A 23,438-nucleotide genomic window follows, 5' to 3' on the forward strand; every position below is an offset into this window, starting at 1 on the left:
ACAAAAGGAGCATGCTTTTCACTTGCGAATTCTGATTTCGTCTATTCAGAAAACTGTAACGAAATCGTAAAAACTTTTTTTTTAAACTAGAGGGTGATTCCTTTTTAAACTTTGGTTTAACTAATGAGGAGCGTGCCGTTAGATACAAAAGGAATATAAAAGAAACATGTAGACCTAATTGCTTTTAAACCTTTGGTCTGAACACGACCTTAGTTTTTAGGCATTCTGAGCCTGATGTTTCTTTAGAAAAATATACATGTATAGACAATAGAAAAAGGTGTAAAAAAGGATTGGATCGAGTTTAGGGGATAATTAAATAGCGAGGTTACACTTATTTAGACCGTTCAATGCGATATCGTAGGTCTGTACATAAGATTTCACTTGCATGGTTTGCTTTGGCAAGTTATGTACAGGCCTACGGTATCGCACTATACGGTCAAAATAAACCCGCGCTTAACTAACCTCATTAATAATAAAGTGGCACGCGCCTGACCGCGCGACTACGGTCGAAAAGGTGTATAAAATAAGAAGAAAAAGAATTTTTCCCTAATGGGACACCATTCATTCGATAGTTCGTTATGGTACGATACGATGTAAATCTTTGAGAAATATTGAAGAGAAGTGATTATTTCTTTCAGTGAAAAATTATTATCTTTCTGACGAACCTAAACGGGAAAAAATGTTTGCGAGCAAAACACATGATAAATTAACAAAAAAAAATATTTGATGCAAAAAATTAAATGGAAAAAAAATATTAACAATTGAGGGATGTTTTGTTTCAAAAAAACCCAATGAGACCATGTTCGCACGTGACGATTCCGTTTCGCTCCGAAACGAAATGAAGCCATTCTATTGGTTACATTCAAGTGTTACGTCACTTCTAACCAATAGAATGGCTTCATTCCGTTTCGGAGCGAAGCGGAACCATCACGTGCGAACATGGTCTGAAAGTGGCATAAGTATATCAGAAGAACAAACGTTTTCATAAAAATCAGTTTCAGAATTTATAGAAAATTGTGAACAGGGATGTTGTCATTTTTGGTTCAATTGACTTCATGTTTAGGCGAAGAAAAGGCATGGCATTTTTGTTAAAAATTACATAAAATTCTACTGTGGTGAAAATTTATCGAAATTATATAATTGAATCATCAGAATATTATAACAATAATTAAAAAAACTAAATCATAATGTCGCGAAAAAAATACGAAAAATTCTAGTTACAAAAGGAGATTTCAATAATATTTTGAAATTAGAACATTATGGAAAAAAAAGTTGTATCGAGCTACAGTTGGTAGAAAATTATTTAATTGTTTAACGAAAAAAAAAAACCATGTAAAAATAGTTTCGTTTTAAATTTCTATTGTAAATCTATATTTTCGTTAGACCCCATAATATTGACTTTACCCTTTAACTTTCCCTTTATCAATTTTGGGGATTAAATATAACGTATATTCCAAATTAAAATATGGTGAGATGGTTTGAAATTGTTTGCTCTCTTGTAAAATTTTCCTAGGTTTTTGTTTAAAACTTTCATATTTTTATGCCCAAAGGCGGCCACTTTCGCGCGAAATGAGCGAAAACCTTTTGACGTTTTTGTAAGGCCATTGGTTGAAAAATGAAGCAATTCCATTGGTCGAAATTGACGCAACGGATGAAAAAAGTAGAACTTCCTTCAACGCGTGAAACTTTTTTATGACGTAATCTTTTCTTCGGGCAAAAAAGGTTAAGAAAAAAACTGTCGCCCATTTCGCGAGAAAATAGAGACCAGCCTTAACTATTTTCTAATTTGAAATCTCTAGATATAGATTCTCGCGTTGTACTGTTGCCTTAAAAATAACAAGCCCCAATATTGTGAATTTGGAGAATATTTGGTTAGGCAAAAAGATCTAGTGTTTTTACACATTACAATATAAAGAATCTGGAAGTCAAATATTTCAAACAGCTAGACTCTGGGTTTCATTACAAAAGAAACACAGTGTATCAGGAAAAGTATACAGTATACTTGATACCTCTCTTGTGAAAAAAGTCTGATTTTAGGATGCATTTTAATTTTAATCCTTGAAATTTCCAAGCTATAAAAGTTATCCGCCCCTTCTATTTAATTTTCTTCCGGATACGCTGCAATTTCTTGATTTCAAATATTTTTTGTTAAAATTCCCCATAATTTGGTAAAATTTTTAGACGAACATTTTTCAATTTTGAAAATCATTATAACAAGGGAGCCTAGGAACTAAACAATGTTTTATCTAAAATTAATTACGTGGATTCCACAAAAATAGAAAAATTTCTTTATTCACAATAAACAACAAAACAAAGCATGACCAGTACCTAAAAAAAGATAGGAAAATCATTAAGAGGGAAGTTTCTAAACATCGACTAGAAATGGCGACCACGACCAGCGACCTGATAAAATTGGGTTATCGAGGTTATCTGCTCTCTCCACCGTAGAGAATGTCTAAATCAAGTCCTCAGAATACTAAAAAGTGCTCTAAATAGATGAGATAGAGGTGAGCTTCTTTTCAATATGATATATTCAAATGATAAGGAGAGACACTCTACGTTGGAGAAAAGGAAAAAAACTCGATAACCCAAATTTATCTGGTCGCTGGTCGTGGTCGCCGGTCATGGTCGATGTTTAGAAACTCCCCATTTAGAAGGCATTTGGTAATTTAAGAGCTTTCAATTGTTATTTTATAAGCTCTGAGAAGTGCGAAGAATACAAGTACCATACAACAAGACTAAAATCGAGCCAACTCAATTGACAAATGACATTTAATACAATTGATAAACATACTTTCATTGTCATTCATGTTAAGGCTGGAAAATGTATTTTCTAGCTAAAAGAAATGTAGGACTATACGTAGTTTGAAATCAAATTTTACCTCAAGAACGAAAGCCTCACTCCACATAATTGCTTGGAAAGAATCCCTCCTAAAAATAAAAATAGGTTAAGTGCTTCAAATCCGGCAAAATACCACATCGTTTTCTATTTGCGCCTTTTCAAATGGCATTACTACATTTATATGGTTTTTTCCAGAAATAATAAAAACTTTTGTTGAAACCTTTCTTACAACAACAGTCAGAAGTTTAGAGTGAAATCTGGGAGGCGCGATTAAGCTAAAGCATGCCTACCTTTCCATTACATTCACCGAACCACCATTTACCATCGCTGTTCTTCACAACTATCGTTTGACCAGCCTGAAGAATAAACAAGATGATGACTTTGATAGCTACTGTAGGACCAAACACTGAATAGAATTAAGGCTGGCTGGAATTGAAATTACCATTAACTTGAGAAAGTTAAAAATGAAATTTGGTGTCTAAAGACGGTAGTCGGAGCTTTAGAAATAGCGAAATTAATATATCAAAAAATGTACATTTTAGTTTTCTTACACCCAAAGTTCTGTAAGTAGGTAAGCTGATGATGTCCAAAACTTTTATAATAACATATGAAAGCTACGGTATAATTAAAAAGGTTCAGAATCTCTAACGAAAACTTACCTGGAAAGAGAGCTCTTGCTCATTGCGAGCTTGCCATGCGTACCGCGTGGTCATCGTCCGTTGTTTATTTGCTGGAAAGGAAATGAATAGGGATAAGAAAAAGAAGAAAATAAGACAAGGAAGGTAAAAAAGAAGTGCGATAAAATCTATGGAATCGTATTTTTAAAAAAGTTTCGGAAGTATGAAGGGACGCTGATAACTGGTAATTTTTCGTTTTCGTTCTTTGGGCTTAAAGATCAAATCTTAATACCCTTCCCAATATCCAAGGGCTTATGATGCGTTCAGCTTATCTACTCCCCGGCGGGTGGGACGCCGGGTGACGGGTAGTACACAACTAATAGTAGTACAGCATGCTCGAGGGGGGGGGGGGTAATCAGAGAAAAGTTACTCACTTGATACTCCAATGGTTAAATTGGTAGGAAGCGTTGGGAAACTAACGCCAAGAGTGTTCACTTTGTAATAATTGATCACTTCCTCTACGCTTTCAAACTGTTTGGCTTCCGTCAGATAGTACCGGCTGCCACTCCGACCGATTTTGATGTGTTTGACGTCGTTCCCGTATCGAATGCTGATCGCTAGCCCCGGTGAATTCGGGCTTTCCCTGATCAAAAAGGCTCCGTCCGGATGACCATTTAAAACTCCGGACGCTTGATCACGTGATAACTGTCCAGCAAACCTGAAGAATGGTCATGATAATGAGAATATGAAGCCTACAAATAGTACTCTTCAGCCGACAAAATTCTTTCGATATCAATGATGGCTACAGCCAAAGCTAACGTGAAATTTACTGATTATGAATATTTTGAAATTTACAGAATGTTTTCATTTAAGCACAGATATCAATCTATTTACCGCGTAGCCCGGCGGAAACCCGGCGGTATTTCTCATTCGTCAGAGCTTGTCTAAAATTAATAGCAATTTTCATTAGAATAATTTACCGCCGCCGCCGCCGGGTTTCGCGGTGTTTCGCGGCAACCCACCGGTAATCAACATTTTTCAGTAGAATATTTTACCGCCGCCGCCGCCGGGTTTCGCGGTGTTTTGCGGCAACCCGCCCGTAATCAATTTAGACTTTATGATTGAGCTTAGAAATATATTGCGTTATTCCGCGGGTTTCCGCCGGTATTCGTATATTACCGGCGGCGGCAGGGTTTTTTTAGACAATAGGTCCAAGAAAAATTCATAATAAAACAGCGGTAAATAGCGCGATACCGCCGGAGAATCCGGTAAATAATTCAAAATCTGTAAAATGTTTTATCTGAAGTTTGATGATCTTGGGAATTATCTTTGTCACTTCAAAAAATTAGGGATTTTTATGCAAACGATCAACTACCGGGTGTCCCAGAAAAAAGTTCTGCTCTTTGAAGTGAATTTTCTCGAGTTCTATGAATTTTTAAAAGATCAATCTTTTTGCATTGGAAAGAGGAAAGATAAACTTAAATTTTGAGGGGTCATTTATCAAATTTGGTCAAATAGATCAAAAATTATGCTGAAATGAATAAAAATTTCACATTTTGAAAAGGCTCAAAAACGTTGAAAATCGACCTATCAAATTTTATAACCTAATTATCACTTTTTTGCAGGAATAAAGAGTTTAAAGTGGACATGAAAACAAAAAATGCTTGAAATAATTCTCTGAAGGACTAAAAATTTTCATTTGGGTCATTTCAAATTATTTTCTATGGAATTCAGCTTTAAGTTTTGGCTTAAAGACCCCTAAAGTCAAAAGTAGGGCTGATTTTATCAGTGTAGCTATTGAAGTCAATATCGGTTGGAATTATCAAATTTTTCAGTTTTTTCAGATAAATTTCTTTGTTTCACTTAAAATCTTACTTCGTTTTACATAAAAAGATACTTCCATTAGGTTTTTATCGCTTCAACAATGAAAATCATGATCCATGCAATTATGCTTCTATAACAATTTGATAGGTCGCTTTTCAACGTTTTTGAGCAATTACAAAAAAAAAAAATTTAATTTTAAATAAATTAAAATTCAGCCAAAATTAGTGATTTTTTACATTTTTTGAATATTTTGAATTTTTCCATTGAAGAAACATTCCCAAATCAATTGTTAGTAAAAAGTATTAACTTTTTAAAGTTCCAAAATTGCAAAAATCTGCTTTTCGTGAAAAATTGGTCCCAAGAAGACCAAAATAGGAGATCGCTACATCAAAATAGGGGATCGCTACATCAAAATGGCCCAAAAAGATTACATGTGTACTAACATACCCCTTGGTTACAAAATTTGGTTTGTGGTATAGAAAAAATTCCCCAAAACCATTTTAGTACTCATATATGATTTTAGTAATGACCCTCCATGAAGAAACATAAATCTAGAAACATTTTGAATAACGAAATAATCACGATTAAGTGAGTGCTGTGAAGGACTCTAAGCATGAAGAAGTTTGACAGCATGCCTTAAAATCAAAACAAATGAAAAATTAGAAAGAATTCCCACCTATCAATATCTGATCTATAAATCTTTTCTTTTCAAGAAACCCCACAGGAATGAATCAAAATGAAAAAATTTATCAACCCATTAATCAATTTTTTGAGCTTCAGTAGGAAAAAAAGAAGAAGTATTTTTGATTGCAGCGAAAGGTAAAGACATTCATCGTTCAAAATGGATCTGAGAATACTAGTAGTCATTTCCTTTCTCAAAACAACAATTTTGGCATTAATGGCCAACACAGGTCAACTAGAACTGAAAGGAGAAAAACTTCGATATATTGGTAGAGAACTGGTAGATTCGAAGAACGTAAGCTCTGAGATGGAGTGTCATTTATTTTGTTTGGCACATAAATCCCATTGCAAGTCCATGAACGTGGAAGAAATAGCTGTGGGTACGCCATATCTATACCAATGTCAGTCATTCAATATCAGAAAAAATCCAGAGAATCTCCCTATCGATTTCGAAGAATCAGAGAGAAGCAATTATTACACGTTAATAAGAGAATCAATCACAGAAAGGAGTTGTCAAGATTGGAAGAACAAAGGCTTTGATAAAGATGATTTTTATGTGGTAACATATTCTGATGAAAAGCAAACGAAAGTCTTTTGTGAGATGAAAAGAGAAGACGGCCCGTGGTTGCTTATACAAAGACGAACAAGCTCCAGAGATTTTTACAAAACATGGGAAAACTTCAAAGGTGGTTTTGGTAAAGGTAAGCACCAGAAAGATAAACCTTTTTGGCTGGGTAATCATCTGATATATGAGCTGACCAAAAGCAAATCGCAAGGAGTCGATCTATTGATTGAAGCAGTAGACAGTGATGGAAAGATCGCGACCGGGAGATACGCCCATTTTTCGATCAAACAAGAAACTGAATATTTTCGATTGAGTTCAGATTTGATTCACGTATCTGGCTTTTCGGGATTTGAAACATTGGCGGGTTTCTCATTCGCTACTAAAGATAGGAGTTCACTGTCCGCCCAAACATGCGTCAATAGCGCACAAACAGCCTGGTGGTTTGGTAATGATTGTAATGTTGAGATTGATTTGAATCAAAGGAATTCGTTCGTGTGGAATGCTTTAACAGCTAACAATTCAAATGTTGATATCGTCAAAACCACGATGATGATCAAAGTGTGAAGATGTCCCTTCTATTTAAATCACTAAATAACAGTAACAAGCGAATGATAACATTGCTGCACTAAAATTTGGGTACGCTTCGACAGAATGCCAAAAAATGGACTTTAATACTCACAATTTCTGCTTACAAGGCTTGTTTTTGGAACGGAAACTATGGTAAAAACCGGATTGACTTCCGTACAACCAGGGCAAAGTAACAATAATATAAATAGATTCCGTAACTCGAATACTCGCCGGGGAGGGCTAAGATTGGCCCGAACTAGGAGTACTTGAAGGGACCAGAAAACTTGACCGAGTTGAGTAGAGGTTCTAACTAAAATGTTCGAGTTACAGAGACTCCACTGTGAAACGTTTACAATATCCAAACTTTTATCAAAAGGAAAAAAATATAATCTTTATGAAAAATGAAAAAAATTGTCCTTGTAAAAAATAACAGCACTTACTTCTGCACAAATAAAAACAATTATCTTACCAGTGGTATTTAGAGAAGGAGTCGCTGATCTGCATTTGTGAAACTTGTTGGGCTGGTGGTGACTTGTGAGCGTTTGGAATGCTATGAGAGAACGATCAAAGCCTAACTTCTAGTAAAAGACTTCCAGCTTGCACAACACGTTGTTTCAGAATCCATCATATCAGACAACTGCTACTGGCAAACTTTTAAAATCATGTTCGATTTATCGAGCTTTATCTAGACGTTATAAATGTTTTTTTACCAGCCGGGCTGTAGTTTATCACTTGCGAAGCAGCAATTTTTTTAATTTTTCTGAGAACTAATTTTGGCGAACGACACGATAAGTTGATCTTTTTTGCCTAAAAATGAGTGCTTTTGAAACGAAACGAAATTTTTTATTTTGGCGAGTGACCAAAATTGGTCCCCAACAAAATTAGTTTTTTCAAGGTAAGCTTGGAGAGGTCATAAAGTATCTACTAGAAGGTTTGGAGGATTTTAGAGGAGAGTGTTCCTAAATTGTGTGATGTTTTTTATATCAAAACTTTTCTTTCCAATGATTTTTTGGGTTTTTGTCAAATTTAAGGCAAATTTGAAGTCAATGGAGTACCCAAAAAAAGTCCAGACCCTTAAATCGTTACAAATTGACCTTAAAATGGAATTTATCAAATTTATGGAAAAATCCCATTTTTAAGGCTTTTTTCTCTAAATGCCAGAAGCAGAACATATGAAACCATAATGTTTTTTTTCAAAAACTACATTAAAAACTACTTCTAAATAGCCCAGTAAAGCATTGATCTGCTTATGGCATTTTCCAAAAAATGACTTTGGAGTATTCAATAATGGAGCCATCAAGAATGATAGTGACCCTATAAACAAAAGAGTTGATTTGCACAATTTTTTTTAAGCTAACCGTGATATTTTTTAAAATTTGGAAGCCACAGCTGAACAAAATCCATCTGTCAGAACCTATGTATTTTTAATATCTAAGGATTTTGAGTGGTAAAAAATGCAATTTTTGGTTGCTTTTCGGCCCAAAATGCCATTTTTGACAAAGGTTGGCCATTTTCTCAAAATTTAGTGTTTCTCCCTTAGTAACCATCAATTTTAAGACTTCCAAGTTGGTTTAAATGAATTCTACAGCCTTTTCTAGTCAAAAAGTGGAAAAATCTGAGGAAAAAATTTTCAGGGGAATAACCAGAACAGGGGGGAGGGGGTTGGTACTAAAATCTCAGACATCATGACATTTAGTGACGTGGTGGTACTGCAAAAAAGCTCAAAAATAGTTTTAGTACCATGTGTACTAAAATACCAAAAGGGTGGTCCCTTAAAGAAATATTTGAAAAATCTTAGTATTTTGTTCTAAAATCAGCCAAAATGGAGCATTTTTTTAACATTTTGGAAAAAAATTGATTTTTTTTTTCAGGAATTTTCGAAAAAATCTTTCAGAATTTTTCCAATTTTTTAAATATTTAAAAAAAATATTTTTATGTACAGTTTAGCACAGTTTAGTAATAAAATTATATTATTATGCAGATTGATGCGCTAAATTCCACTAGGTTTGTAACAATGACCCCAATTTGGTAAATGTAAACCCGTAAAAGGGCAAAAAATGGGTGGTATCTATGTTAAATTGCTCAAAATAATTTAAGTACATGTGTACTAAAATAACATTTTCGAAAAATAGGTGGGGGTATGTCAAAAATTAGCGAAAATCCTTTTAGTACTCATGTATGTCTTACATTTTAGTACTGACCCCCCCCCTGACCAGAATAACCTTTCCAAGTCATCTAGATCGAACCTTATGGCCAAATGTGTGTCTGACCGCTGATTTCTGCCCACTGTGGTAGGAGAGTGAGTATGAAATTGTTTTTGTTTATGGTATCCTTAGGGGAGAGAGGTTTATCCATCCCATTCTCCCATAGATATTTCATGACCATTCCCGAAGTGCAAGTCTCGGTGAATTATCTTAGTGTCAAATTTAAAGTTGTCATTATATTGTCAATTGTTACGAGTTACAATACGGTAATGTAAGTAATTCGTCCTAGCAGGTTATCTTCTTCCTTCACTAAAACTTGAACAAAATACGTTGCTCATGTGATTAAGGTGGGATCAAAGCTCATTTTTGATTTCACGTGTTTTACACTTTGTGTTAGTTTAATAAGACTCAAGTCTACCCTCCAAATGACCAGTCCCTAAATCAGTTGTGACGGCATGTTATTTCAGGAATTGCAGATTACCTCTTTGGTATCAAGGATCAAGTTAGTTTAGTGCATAATGTGACTTACATTCTAGGCCGTGCATCACGTGGTCTCAAGTGTACTGTCGTGTCGAAGTTGTGAATAGGTAAGTGAAGGAACGAGTGAAGGAACGAGTGAAGGAAGGGAGTGCAATTATTTGAGTGAAATATGAAAGTAAATGAAAATAAAAATAAAATTAGTATACACATATAAGACAATAAATAATGGTGACTGTAAATTCAAGCAAACGTAAACACTACGAAGACCAGTCAGTCTAAATTGATTTTTAATGAACAAGAATTTTTAGTTTCGTCGAAAACAGTTTGCTTGAATTTACAATCAAAAGCCCTTTCTTTGAGCTTCTCACCTTGTTGTACTCCACTCATAAGATTTCATGCTTCGCCCACCTATTCATCAATAACAAAAACAAATAATTCTCCGGGTACGTAGTAGAGAACTACCGTATTACTTCAAATAAACGACCCCCTTCTTTTAAAAGCCCCCCTCAACAAAAGGAAAATTATTTAACAAACGCCCCCTCAAATAAACGCCCCCTCTAGGGGGCTTGTACTTTGATACAAGTTTTGATTAGGATTGAAAAGGAAGATTTTAGTCTTTTTTGTAACCAGATCAGTTTTAATGCAACTTTAGTCGCTGACCCAAAGAAATTTGCACTGAAATCCTGGTATCGAACTAAAACAAAGAGTAGATTTGCTCTAAATATTCGACGTTAGACTCAAATAATTTAACAAACGCCCCCTTCTTTTAAAGGCCTCCCTCGAATAAACGCCCTTCCTAAAATCGAAAAAATGAAATAAACGCCCCGGGCGTTTATTCGAAGTAATACGTTAAGTAATATTGAGAAACTTTCGAGAAACTGTGTTTTCTGTAAATCCTGAGCGGTAAGGAAATTTATTTTTAGAATTTCTAACAAAACAGATATTCAAAAAGAAATCCATTTCAAACTGAACGAAAGTATTTGATTCCAGGGATTAGTATCATTACAAAATAGTAATGAAAACTTGATTCAGATGCATATCATTGTAATTAGGGGAAAGGGAACTCTAGCTAAAAAATCTTTCTTTGTTTCAAAATGTGAATTTCCCTGTTTCGAACTTTCTCCTGCAAAAAAATGATCTTAGAACTTACTGGTAGGTTTAGGGTTTAGAGGACGACTTGGTGCGATCTTACATCTCGGACATTTTACCAAACAGTCTTTGTGTACGATAGCTCCACATTCTAAAATTGAAAAATGGCTTTCAAAATATTCGTTGATGATTGCGTTATCTTTTGTACAGAAAACATATGAAAATTTGGGTGTTGTCAGCCTTGAATAGTTAAATGGAAATGGTAAACTAAAGCTTATTCTAGAGTTTTGAGTTTCATAATTTTTATCGAATGAATTGTACTTTTTTTCTTGGTAGCCTAAATCACTCAAATTCTAAAACATATGATTAGAGTGTAGCTCTTTTATTAAATACGGTCTTACCAATGTTGCTACACTTATAGCCTTGACTGACTTGACCCCTGAAAAGTAAAATAAGTGTTTTGAGCGAATCTTGGGTTACAAATATAAAACCACTATTCGTTCTTTAATATCAGCATATCATTTTTTGTAGGCTAAGATTCGAAAAACTATCGAACGATGGGTGATATTAAAAGCTTACCTTAGTAATTTGTTACAAACAGTACAACATTGTGGTTTTTCGAAGGTTGTAAGTTCAAATTGATGCTTGTCCAACTTCCCTTCGTATTGTGATAAAGTTACCGCCTCTCTGTAAAAGAGTAAAAAAATAAGTTACAAATTAGGAAAACATCGCCCATTATTATCCTAAGTATTGAGTTTAAAGCCCGAAGGGCTAGACTCGAGACTCCTGAATGGGAAATGAAGACACTTTTCCTATACAGAACGCCTGCGCGTGGCTTTTACACAAACGACGGATTGAAAGTAAAATCTATCGCTAGATTTAAAAAAATGCAGTCCACAAAAACAATAGAAGCGCTAGATACAATTCGTCGTCATGATTGCGGCGAATTCTAGGTTCTAGATGGGAAATAAGTGGGCTTCACTTTTTCTTGCCTGAGGAAGGTTAGAGATTCTACTCGAGCCCTTCGGGCCTTAAATCAATGATCTTAAGATACAATGACAAAATCTTTCTTAGAATTGAGAAATACCATTCAGTATGCAGTTTATTAGGCACACGAAAGTAAATATAAGTTACTATGGGTTTTGAAACTGCGACACATTATGACATACTTACATGCATTTAGAAATTTCGGAAACCCAATTGATTTTCTCCTGCTGTGTTTTCGCAAACATGGTGCAATTTTTATGTTCTGTTACTGAAAGTTAAAACAAGAAATAAGAAGTCAGTACAATTCAAAGGAACTTTTTTTTTATTGAGTTGAAAGAGTGTCATAAGTATCATGGAAAGATTTGAAAAATGGCTTTATGCTTTCGATATGAAGACTCCCGAACCAAAATAAACCCCGGTTTCTTTCCGATAATAACAAAAGGTACTTAAATAAACATACCACCATCGGGAGCATGTGCCTGCATGGACCAACCTTGACTGAACTGTAAGTAAAGAGATTGTGACAGATAAGAAGGTATACTCATTATAATAAACCATGTTGGAAAATTTCTAGCAAATCTAATGGTATTTTTGTCTCGATTCTCCAACAAATACACAATTATAAATCATTATGCTAAGCTCAAGTTGATACACCATTGCCAGCCTAGAGATCCAGTCATCCTTGTTCCGATGTGACTTTCTTTGTCTCGTAAACTTTACCTACTCGCCTTGACAATAAGAGCCAAACAAACCACATACCTTGCCCTTTCCAACTGGAGGTACGTCAGCAATTTTAAATTTCTGCATATCAAATATTTCTTTGACGTCATAATAGTCCCCTCTCTGTTTGCACAGTAAAATAGACTTTTGAAACAAGAAGGCAAACCGTCTACAAAAGAAAAGAGTAAATAGTGATGTTAAATCAATGAGATGGTATCACCATTCTCAAGCTTATAAAAATACAAGTGTTCTATCCGAAAATATATTGCTTGACTGTTTTTAAAATTTTAAACTTTGAAAAATGGCTTCAAATTATGACATAAATCAATGAGAATCTTTGGCAAATGCATAACATTACTGGCAATGTTTCAAAACAAACCAATGATAACTTTGAAAGTGAGACTAACTTGATAAGACTCTTACTTTATGACTTTCTTTTCTTGGGAGTCAAATTTGACTTGAATTTCTCCACATTTAACGTAGCGTCCATATTGCCCGCCTTTACTCTGAAAATGAATGAATGAATGAATGAATGGAATGAATGAACGAATGAATGAATGATTAAATGAATTAAATTGTGTTGTGTTCAAATATAATAATAAAATACACTGTTCATATGGTGGTATCCCCTTTTCTATGAAAGATGATTCATAGTACTCCAATTTGAGAAAACAATTCCTGAAGTATTTAAATACAGTAATCTTTTGCAATTTAAGGGAAAGTCTAGTTTCGGCACTTAGACAATTTCTAGTCCTCAAAAGCTAGCTAGTTCAACCTTAAGGCAATTGAATTTAAATAAGATGAAGACTTACCCCCTGAGCTTGCATTTCATATTTTATACTAGAAAGAGAAAAAAATTCATTACATCAAGGAATAACGGTAATCAATAATGATAGCCTTTATTCTGAAAAGAAAAGGTACATAATCCAATGCACGATTAGCGAGAAAGAAACGTGTGGATGTTTCTATATAAAAAGCTTTCTGATGAGATAAAAACCATACTCAGAGACTAGGTACTATAAAACAAGGTATCAACAAACCTTCCTTCGATTTGCGCCAGCACTTTAACTGCTTCTGCATCTCTTTTGTATTCATTAATGTATCTGGCCACATCCTGTAAGGGAATTCATGAAATTCAAAGAATATGACGTGCCAACACAAACTATAAGTAAACAGAAGCTATGACCCTGCAATAATAAATTATATTCAAGATTATTTTTATTGTTCAGAGTAGTGACAAGTAGAATGAATAAAACCTACATCCATAAGGTCATAAGCCTGTTCAACAGCCTTTTTATCTTCATGAGTCTCAGGTGTGTGTTTGTTCAGATCCTGAAATGAAAGAAGTCATCTATACTAACCAAGGTTTGATTATTTGACTGAAGAATGGCAAATAAATCTCACAATATGAAAGAGCAAGCAAAATTATTAAACGTTACTTGAGACTAAACAGTCAACTGTATCATATTGATTTGAAAAACAATAGATAGCTGAAGAAAATACCTACCCTCAGTAATAAAGGATATTTCAATATTCTTTGGAACGGAATCATTAACTGTTCTTGTAAAGGAAACTTTCGTTTTGCTGTTTTGTTGCATTGCTGAAAAATAACAATAATCTTCAGTCTGCTTCAGTGGTCAAAGTAAGGTTTATTTTGGATATCGATTTTTAGCACATCTTTTAGAAATTTTGGTGAATTATGTAGAATTTTTTATCTACTTTGCATAGACTTCTGTCTACGGCAGAAGAGCTTTTATCATTGATATTATGTCAGAACAAAAAAGAGGGACGGTGGAAACTTTCTCTGTAGAAGAAACAATAAAGGCAGGAAGAAAAAATCAATAGAGAATTTCTCAAAACTAGATCCAGAAATGTTGGAAAAATCTAATACAATCATTGAAATTGGTAGGAAATTATATACCTTTAGTTTAAAAATTCAAATCTTACCTCAACTTTGTCCCTGAACCCAGATTCTTTTGATAATTCTATGGTCTAAAAAATGATAGGAAAACTTGCATGAATAGATTAAAAGATGGATGTTGGGCGACTCTGCAGAAAAATCCATCGCTTATTTCTTGAGTATAATTATCTAGATGATCCTTTTCTCACATTAAAGAAATGTATTTGAAAAAATGTTTACTTTTGGAAAGCCAAGCTAAACTTACATGTTGTTGTGCTTCTTCTAATCCTGTGCAATATGTTGCATATATTAGAAATTTATCTTTCTAAAAACAGGAAAAATAGCAAGTTAGAAATTAAATTAAAGTTCATTATATATAATTTAAAAAGTTGTTGCGCCAAAATATTCTAAAATGGTGATGTACAAAGATGGAAGAACAATCATTTCATTACATTGAAAACATATAAAGATTTCATTCTGTGTACAAAGTCGCTAGTGTTGAAAATAATACAGAGTCTCCATAGGGAGCACATTCTCCAGTTATGGAGTAAGGTTTATAAAAAGGTATTGTTAATTTAAGAGACCACAAAACTTGTTCAATTTAAAGAGACATTCATGTTATAGAGGTTCAGGTTGAAGAGTTTCAACTGCATATTGGCTTTAATAGAACTTACATATTTATCAAATGCATTGAGATTTAGTTTGACATTGGTACTTGTTCTCCTAGTTGATAATTCTCTTTTAAACGTCATGTGAAATAAATAAAGGGGCTAAAATTGAAAACAAAGAAGGTATTCGAAACGTAGCAAAGAAACTTGCAAAAAATACCTAAAAACTAGTCAATCATTAGATAGAATAGATACTGTAGAAAGTAATTTCATGAATTATCTTAATAAAGCTCATTTCTATTCCTACTTACCTCTGTGTTGATAAAAATAGTTTCTTTGTCTTGAGAAGACATGTGAGCTTTCAGTGGCTTTATATATTGCTAAAAAAGAAGAAGAATTCGCAAATCAGTAAAGATTAAAAACAAGCTAGATGCTGAATGGACCTACCTGATGATGAAAGTTAGATAGCAATGCAAGGAGAAAAATGAAAAAAAATCAGTCAGAAAACATAGCGTTTAGCGAAAATGCATAACGCAATAAATTCATCATTGATTGTTGATAAGGGGAGAGGGAAGGGTTGTAGGGAAAAAATTAATAGAAAGTTCTGGTCGCGAAAATCAGTTTTATTGACAATTGAATCATGCTTGATGGTGGCATTGTTATCAATAATGTTTTTGTGTCAAAAACATAGAAATACAAGGAAAAAATCTAATGAAAATCTGCAAAAACGGCGATTTCCGGCATTTTCAACCGGAAAAAAAAATTTCTCAAAAATCGAACTCAGCCATGTTTTGGGCAATATTAATACGCATCTTAGAGCAAAAAATCAGAAAAAACTAATGATAAAATCTCGAGAAAATGCCAGAAAACCAGTTTTTCCGGCATATTTCCGGCACTTTCGGCCGGAAAAAAATGTTTTTCGAAAATCGGGCTCCGTAACTTTTTAGGTATTGTCATTTTACATTAGTGTGCAAAATTTCATAAAAAGATATAAAGTACAGCTCGAGAAATTCAAGAAATACCGTTTTTCCGGAGAAAATCGGCTGTTCTGGCGATTTTTAGAAAGTTCCGGCTTCAAAAATCAGTTTTATCGACAATTGAACCATGCTTGATTGTGGACATTGCTATTAATAATGTTTTTGTGTGAAAAAACAACGAAATATAAGGAAAAAGTCCGATGAAAATCTGCAAAACGGCGATTTCCGGCATAATTCCGGCATTTTCGGCCGGAAAAGAATTTCTCTCAAAAATCGGACTCTGCCATGTTTTAGGCATTGCTAATACGCATCTTTGTGCAAAAAATCTGAAAAAACTAATGATGAAATCTCGAGAAAATGCCAAAAAACCGGTTTTTCCGGCATATTTCCGGCATTTTCGGCCGGAAATGATTTTTTTTCGAAAATCGGGCTCCGTCACATTTTGGGCATTACCATTTTGCATCATTGTGCCAAAAATCAGAAAAAACTAATGAGCCAATCCTGAGAAAAGCTGGTAACAGACGGACGGACGAACGAACGAACGGACGGACGGACGGACATCGGTTAATTTATAGGACCTCTACCCCACCGGGGTAGGTCCAATAATAATCACATTAGATTCAAAAAATGAATGATTGAAATATTTGATATCAGCCTAACAATTATATTCCAATTCAAATTTTAACTTATTATAAAGGAAACTTGGGGCAGAGATGCCAGAACTTACTATGGAGAAAGCCTTAGAATGCAATTGAATTATTCAATTGCCATTTTAACTTACCTCCACCATGACTTTCAAATGGTTTACATAAGTATCTTCAGTTTCAATAATCTCGTTTACGATATGTGAACGCTTATCTGATGCTGCTGGCTTTGTAGCTGCATGTGCCTAGTAGGAATAAGATAATTTTTTGTCATAAAATAGAGATTCATTAGGAAAGCTTTTCATATTATGATTGGCAGTGGTCAAAGTAAAGTTTTCATCACAGACAGAAAATGGACTTTTAACAACAAATCTGGCCAGATTCTTCATGATTTGAAGATTTTTGTTGAATGACGGAAATGGACTTTGTTGAATTTGGAGACAGAAAAGCCTCTTTTGGCACCTCGCTGAGACGGAAATCTGCCCAAGACGGAAAAACTTTGAACACTGGATCCAACAAATTAGTATTCATAATAATGAAGAAACTGGATCACTTCAATAGTTTTTGTTTACCTGTCGTGTGCATTGGACAATATCATCGTAGATCTTTTCAGATACTTCCACATGATCATATATATCCTCTTCTTGTTCATCATAATTGTAATAATCTGTTTTTTCTTCTCTCTCCTCTCTAAAAAGTGATATTTTGAATTTCCAGAAACTCATTTTCATCAATGAAATAAATTATGCTGATATAACACGCAATGATAGGAATGAATCCAAACTTCAACAAACTTTTTTAGAGCAAAGATAATATCTTGTAGTGTCAATATCAAAAACTTGCCTTCTTACATTTGTGTAATAAGGTATTCAATACTATTTTTAAAACTTACAATATTTCACCGAGGGAGCCATAGATGTCTTCTTCTTGCTCCTGGTGATTTTGTTTCTTATAATCGTCTGGAGGAAATGGTCTAGATTTGTAAAATACAGTTAAAGTACATCAAAACACAGCGTCAGAAAAATGGCAAAATCTGTCTTGTATGGGAGGTTTATCACTTCACTTTGGTTATCACTGTTTTCCTGTACAGTAGTAGGAAAGCAGGCCTCGAAATAACGATCAGACATTGGACATAGTCCGACCCAAATAGCTTCATTTCCGACCTAAAAATCATAATTTTCAAGCTAAAGCAACCCTGATCGGACATTTTGACCGACCCACTTGAAATTGTTATTTTGAGGCTTGGGAAAGGTAAATAAAATTATGATTGGTTAAAAGTAGATTAAAATAGCAGCTGGAGAAATTCTTGGATTTTTCTCCTTCAATGTCAATGAGAAACTGGGAAAAATAAGGCAAAATTCAGCTTTACTAATTACTTTACTAATACTTACTTTAGGCCTGCTCCTTTTGCTATCGAGGTTTTTGACAAATGAGACAATGTTTTGATAACCTAAAAGGAGTAGAGCAAAAATGAAACAGAATTCTCTAATACTAATAGTGATAAAAACATTTTACAACATCTTGTAACAGTTTAATTTTTCATTTTTTCAAAAACACTGGTCTAGAAGCCTATTATTGTAACTTTTTATTGTCTATTGCCTTTGTTAGTTTTTAATCATGTAACCAAATAATCCTTTTGTTGTGGTTAAAAATTAAATCATGCAAACTGTATGTAATTCATCTAATTTGGGAAGATTACGTCACAATTTTAAGTGTAATGACCACACAACTATAATATTATTCTTAAATGATAAAATGCCAAAAAGCATTGAATTAAAAAAGGTTTAAAATGTCATAAATTCATATAAAGTAATATTCTTACAGCTTCAAAATTTGTAGCCTCATAAAGTTCCTTTGCTTTGAAAAGCTTTTTGTCATCAAGCTTGAAAACAGTTGTACATGCTTTCAAAAAAGCCCTGATATTCCGGTTGCATAAGAACTGAAAATGATCAAGGTAAAGAAAAATATTCAAAATATGATCGATAACAGTTAAACCTAACAAAATTACAAGTATAGCTGAAACCACAGATACGAAAATCATCAAAAAGAGGTATTTTAAAGATGTAATCATCAACTTAACATAATATTTAATAACATAAATTTTGTGAACTCTAAGACTAATTGGATAGGGCATATCTAACCTTTTTTCAAGTCTTAAAACTACTACTGTTGGACATCAGACATTCTATGACCCAAACTACTGCCTAACCAACATATTATAATTTTTCAGCTTAAGCGACACTGTTCAAACATTTACATAAAAATGACCCTATCTCTAAAAAGGGTGTCAGAATTATATGGGATGTCTACATAGGACCATAATAAGACATAAAATCCTCATCTTTTTAGCATTCAATTCACGTAGATAAACTTTCAGAGGTCCCTCAACAATGAAGAATGCCCCTAACTGCCACTAAAAAAATTATTGTTCTTTTAAAGGGATGAGCATCCTTACTGTTAATTTACAAATTCAACATTTCCTGAGAGAATTTTACAGTTTCCATTTTTCTTTAATAAAGATCTCAGTGTTTGAGGTCCAGCAAATTTCCAGGGAATATACTTTTGATGGTGCACAGATCTAGGTACTGTAAGTTGTTCTTCAAATTAGTTTTCAAGGTTGGCTTGGGTTAAATTTTCTCGTAGTTTTTGAAAATATTAATTTCATTATAAGGCGCCTGTTTATTTTTTCACAAATCCCTTCAGAAGTTTTCCCCTTACAGGGACTGCCATGTTTCAAAAAAGGCACCCTTAAGGATGGAACAAAAGTACCCCTGGCTGCCTTTTTTCAACAAATCTTGTTATCAAAGTTTTCCTAAGGGGGGGGTTTCACGTTTGGCGGAGGAGCGGAATCGGCTCTTTTTTCGGACGGAGTGGCGGAATTTGGCGAAAATTTAGACGGAATTACGGAGATTGGGTTCTATGACGGAGATGGAAAATTAGACAATTTTAGTGCGGAAAAACGGAATTTAGCAAAAAAAATTGCGGAATTTCGGAATTGGTAAAAGATATTCCAAATTTGCGGAATTTTCGACAAAAATATTGAAATTCAAAGGAATTTTCGGTGACGGAATTTTGGTTCAATTTAAGACGGTTTGACGGAAATTGGAGAAAAAATTGGCGGAATTGCGGAATCAGGTACCCACTGAAACCCCCCTCCTAATATCATCAAGAACTACGGCAAATGTAGAGTCATGTCACCAGTGCATGAACGGCCCCAGTGCATGAACGGTCCCAGTGCACGAACGGCCCCAGTGCACGAACAAGCGTCTTTGAACTTGAAAAAAACAACCAAAAACAAACTTCTATAGAACTTCCTTTGTGCAGCAGAATCCTAAAACTATCCCTTGCAATCTCTCCAAAAATTAAAATAAACGGAGCACTACAGAACAACACCAAACTGATTTGAACGAGGCCAAGTAATAAAATCACGAAATTCGGGATTTTTGTAAACATGGCTGATCGCAAGAGAAAATGTTTTTTATAAGAAAATTTGCGCAAGAAGAGTTCTGAAAATGACTTTCCTCTTTTAAAAACCTGTTATCTTCCATCACACAAAATTTCATTGAAACATGTTAGCTCATTATATTAATTCAAAATCAATAGAAACATATCACCAGTACCGTGAGTGGTCCTAAATCCGACAGCCCTGCCTAATTCCGACCCCCCAAATAAAGGTTATGAAAAAAAATTCTATGTTTACAAACACTCCTTCTCCAAGTTGAACGAAAAATTATTGCAAGAATTCTCAAAACAAATTCAAAACATCTAACAAGATGGCTATAATGTCAAAATGTCAATAATGTAATTAAAAAGTGTGAGTTGTAAAAGTCTGAATGTAATTACCTTTTATTATCATTTATGATGTTTGACATATATATTGCAAAAAAAAATATGTTTCGTATAAGAAGCAAATATTGTTAATTATTTGGTTCTTAACTGGTTTACTGCATCAAATTTCCCAGTTTAGTTGACACTTATGGTATTTTCGTTGCGTCACAGCAAAAGGGTTTTTTTATTTTAGTTTGTATCTTTGAAAGACCACGTTGGATTTAGGCAGGGCTGTCGGATTTAGGACCACTCACGGTAGTTGATATAAAAAAGGTTCCAGTCTGCGAACGATCCGAACACCATATTCAAAATGAAGACATTTCAACGTCAAAACATTCGAAAGCGCTGGCGATCTCAATTAAAAAAGAAGACACTACATTGTCGCGCTTTTCGATGAGCAAAACTTGAAAAAGAAAACAAAAAAATGGACGACAAGAAAATATTTACAAAAATAAACAGGTTAGTAAAACGCTAAAGTTCTTATAATAAAGACGCTTTTTTGGTGAAAAAGCGCGTGGTTTCGAAAAGTTCAAATACCCCTGTATCATCTTGGAAGAGAGTTAAAGGGGAATTAACGTTTGGAATTAACCCTGAGATTTTTTTTCGAAACATTAAAGAGGAAGAAAAATGTGATCGAACAAAAAAAGAACCACTTCATAATGTCTTTTATTCATTGAGTTATTCAATCTTTAATTTCTCACAATTTTGACTCTACAATGGAGAAAAACTCCCCGTCTGTTGATTTTGTGACGTCACATGCGCCCCAACTATTCTTACTGTTACACTCTATTTGGTTGTAAAAGAGATAAAAAACATAAGAAATTAATCTTTTTTAGAGTAGTTGTAGCAAAACGTTGAAGAAATAATACTAGGAGAGTCTAGTTAGTATTCCAAATGTGCAGTGAACTTTCTAACGGTAAAAAGAAACTCAAAAACTGCATTTTAAATCATCATTCACCACTCTTCCCTTATAAAAAAGAGAAACACAGAGCGTGTGCTACGTCACATTTTTCGTATCCATAGCAACGCAAGGGAATTTTCAAACAACTCTTATCCCGGATGTAGAAGATTAAAGCCCTATAAACCATATATATTTGAAATTGTCTCAATGAGCTCTATTTGAATCTGTAATTTATTTGTTAACAATTTTGAAACGTTAATTCCCCTTTAAAGTATTACCTGCGAGCGGAGCTCTAATTTTTTCTTTTAAAAGATCGTTAGTGCACTGGTTCCTCGTTCGTGGACTGCAGGTCCGAATAGCGCTCGCTTTAACCACTTATTATTTCAAGAAGAAGGCTCAGGGCTCGAAATAACGATATTTAGGTGGTCGGACACATTGTCCGATCAAAAATTGATTTGGGTCGGACATGTCCTAAGGCTTTTAAAGTAAAATGGGTCGGACATGTCCGATTGATTTTTATGTGGGGTATATTTCAAGTATAATACAAGCTTCTGATAGAATTTTACATTGATCACGAAGAAGCTAAACAAATGCCAATTAATGGTCAGAAGCCCATGATTTTTACTTGAAGCATGCTTTCATTTGTTGAGAAAAAGCATCACACAAAATTAATATCTAAGAACACTAATGATCGCAACTTTGAGAGTTTTTGTGTGTATATAAATAAAGAAGTTACTAATTTTATGTAAATTATAATTTCTTTTGGAAATTTCACAACGCATCTGACAAATTTTTTGAAGGCACCGAAAGTAATTGGGTCGGACATGATGTCCGACTAGAATCGATTTGGGTCGGACATTTCAACAATTGGGTCGGACAATGTCCGATGTCCGACCGTTATTTCGAGCCCTGAAGGCTTCAAATAAAGTGAAAACAAACTGAAAGAAGGACTTCAACCTTGTCTACAAGGCTACAAGATGGTCGAAAAGGATTTATGTAAAAACTAAAAGTAAGTGAAAAAAGTGAAAAATAAGTTTGGCGTTCGTGCACTGGGGACCCCCCTCTAAAGCAATCGAAGCGAGAAAAATATCTAATTGCAGAGCCGTCTTAGACGTTGCTGGTCACCAGTATAAGTGTTATTTAAATGATACCCTTTCTGATCATTTTTGCCACAAATTAAAAATCTAATTTCAAATCAAATCTAATTTAAGCCACCTTCCCAACATCCAAAGGACTTTAAATGCGTTCAGCAACAGCTAAACTGCCGTGCAACGCCAAGTACCGGCTAGAATATTATAAAATATAATAACATATACTCTATAATGCGTAATGGACTATCATATGTAAAAAAAACCTTTAACTACCTTTTTATATGTAAAAAAAACATTTTTACCTCATGCATGTTAACATTGTTAATTTTTGATATATCCTTTATAGTTCCTGGCCTCAGAGAGTTAGCAACAAGACACAAAATATAGCCATCACGTAAGGATTGAGCAAATTCCAGAAGGTCGTCTATTTTGTTGAGAGCTTGTTTTTTTGCAGGTTCAATGTCTGTAGAGCGGACCCAATTGATGGCCATTTGCCATTCTAATGCAACCATTTTGTCTTTTTATCAAATGCACTCATAAATAAAGATCATTTTTTTACTACTAGCTCAATTTTGCTTTCATTCAAAATAAATGTGCAACGCATAATGTTAGCCACCTCAAACTAAAATTAATTTCAAAACATCCTCAACGGGCGGCCATGTTGAAAAAACTCATAACATTACAAATTGTTCCCGATCCTTTGCGATTTACTGATAGTTCTAACCAAACTGATTCAGTTAGGTTATTTTATTTTGCTGACATCAGCATTGCTGCAGCAGACGCCCGTGCGCCCGCTGCCGCACCACGATGACTCTCGGCGAAAAAAGGCCGCGATATTCTGTGATATGGCGCAATATTCTAACGCTACCAGACAGGTGTTAGGGAAATATGGTGATAGCTAGACTCTCTACCT

The 23,438-nt window shown here is 34.3% G+C and overlaps 1 protein-coding gene across 2 annotated transcripts; it reads right to left on the minus strand.

The window, feature by feature from the left end:
* Positions 1 to 611: 611 nt before the first annotated feature.
* Positions 612 to 23,234, minus strand: LOC136819499 (proto-oncogene vav-like). 2 transcript variants are annotated; one of them, XM_067075728.1, is made up of 28 exons: positions 22,828 to 23,234; positions 18,528 to 18,644; positions 18,097 to 18,155; positions 17,598 to 17,678; positions 17,278 to 17,395; positions 16,843 to 16,950; positions 15,396 to 15,464; positions 15,151 to 15,246; positions 14,742 to 14,801; positions 14,524 to 14,568; positions 14,084 to 14,176; positions 13,837 to 13,908; positions 13,617 to 13,690; positions 13,389 to 13,416; positions 13,000 to 13,082; positions 12,616 to 12,745; positions 12,317 to 12,359; positions 12,043 to 12,124; positions 11,449 to 11,556; positions 11,271 to 11,308; positions 10,931 to 11,020; positions 10,149 to 10,188; positions 7,566 to 7,646; positions 3,894 to 4,177; positions 3,502 to 3,572; positions 3,133 to 3,198; positions 2,883 to 2,931; positions 612 to 2,328 (listed from the first exon to the last, which is right to left on the minus strand). In XM_067075728.1, exons 1-27 carry the CDS (start codon positions 23,035 to 23,037, stop codon positions 2,899 to 2,901), a joined length of 2,379 nt encoding a protein of 792 aa, XP_066931829.1. In that variant the 5' UTR covers positions 23,038 to 23,234; the 3' UTR covers positions 612 to 2,328; positions 2,883 to 2,898. The 2 variants fall into 2 exon arrangements, with proteins under 2 accessions (XP_066931829.1, XP_066931830.1); XM_067075729.1 differs by lacking the exon at positions 10,149 to 10,188 and adding an exon at positions 9,830 to 9,863 and having other exon boundaries at positions 22,828 to 23,233.
* Between the last annotated feature and the right edge of the window lie 204 nt (positions 23,235 to 23,438).

Source organism: Clytia hemisphaerica, unplaced genomic scaffold (assembly GCF_902728285.1).
Source record: "Clytia hemisphaerica strain Z4C2 unplaced genomic scaffold, Clytia hemisphaerica genome assembly, whole genome shotgun sequence".
Lineage (NCBI taxonomy): Eukaryota > Metazoa > Cnidaria > Hydrozoa > Leptothecata > Clytiidae > Clytia > Clytia hemisphaerica.

What these genes read in the sequence shown, in the direction of transcription:
- LOC136819499 (XM_067075728.1), bottom strand. Translation starts at nt 23,037, where the DNA reads ATGGTTGCATTAGAATGGCAAATGGCCATCAATTGGGTCCGCTCTACA. An exon ending in GCAAAAGGAGCAGGCCTAAA is followed by an intron (nt 17,679 to 18,096) that starts GTAAGTATTAGT and finishes TTACAAATCTAG; the next exon opens with ACCATTTCCTCCAGACGATT. An exon ending in CTGGCGCAAATCGAAGGAAG is followed by an intron (nt 13,417 to 13,616) that starts GTTTGTTGATAC and finishes TTCTCTTTCTAG; the next exon opens with TATAAAATATGAAATGCAAG.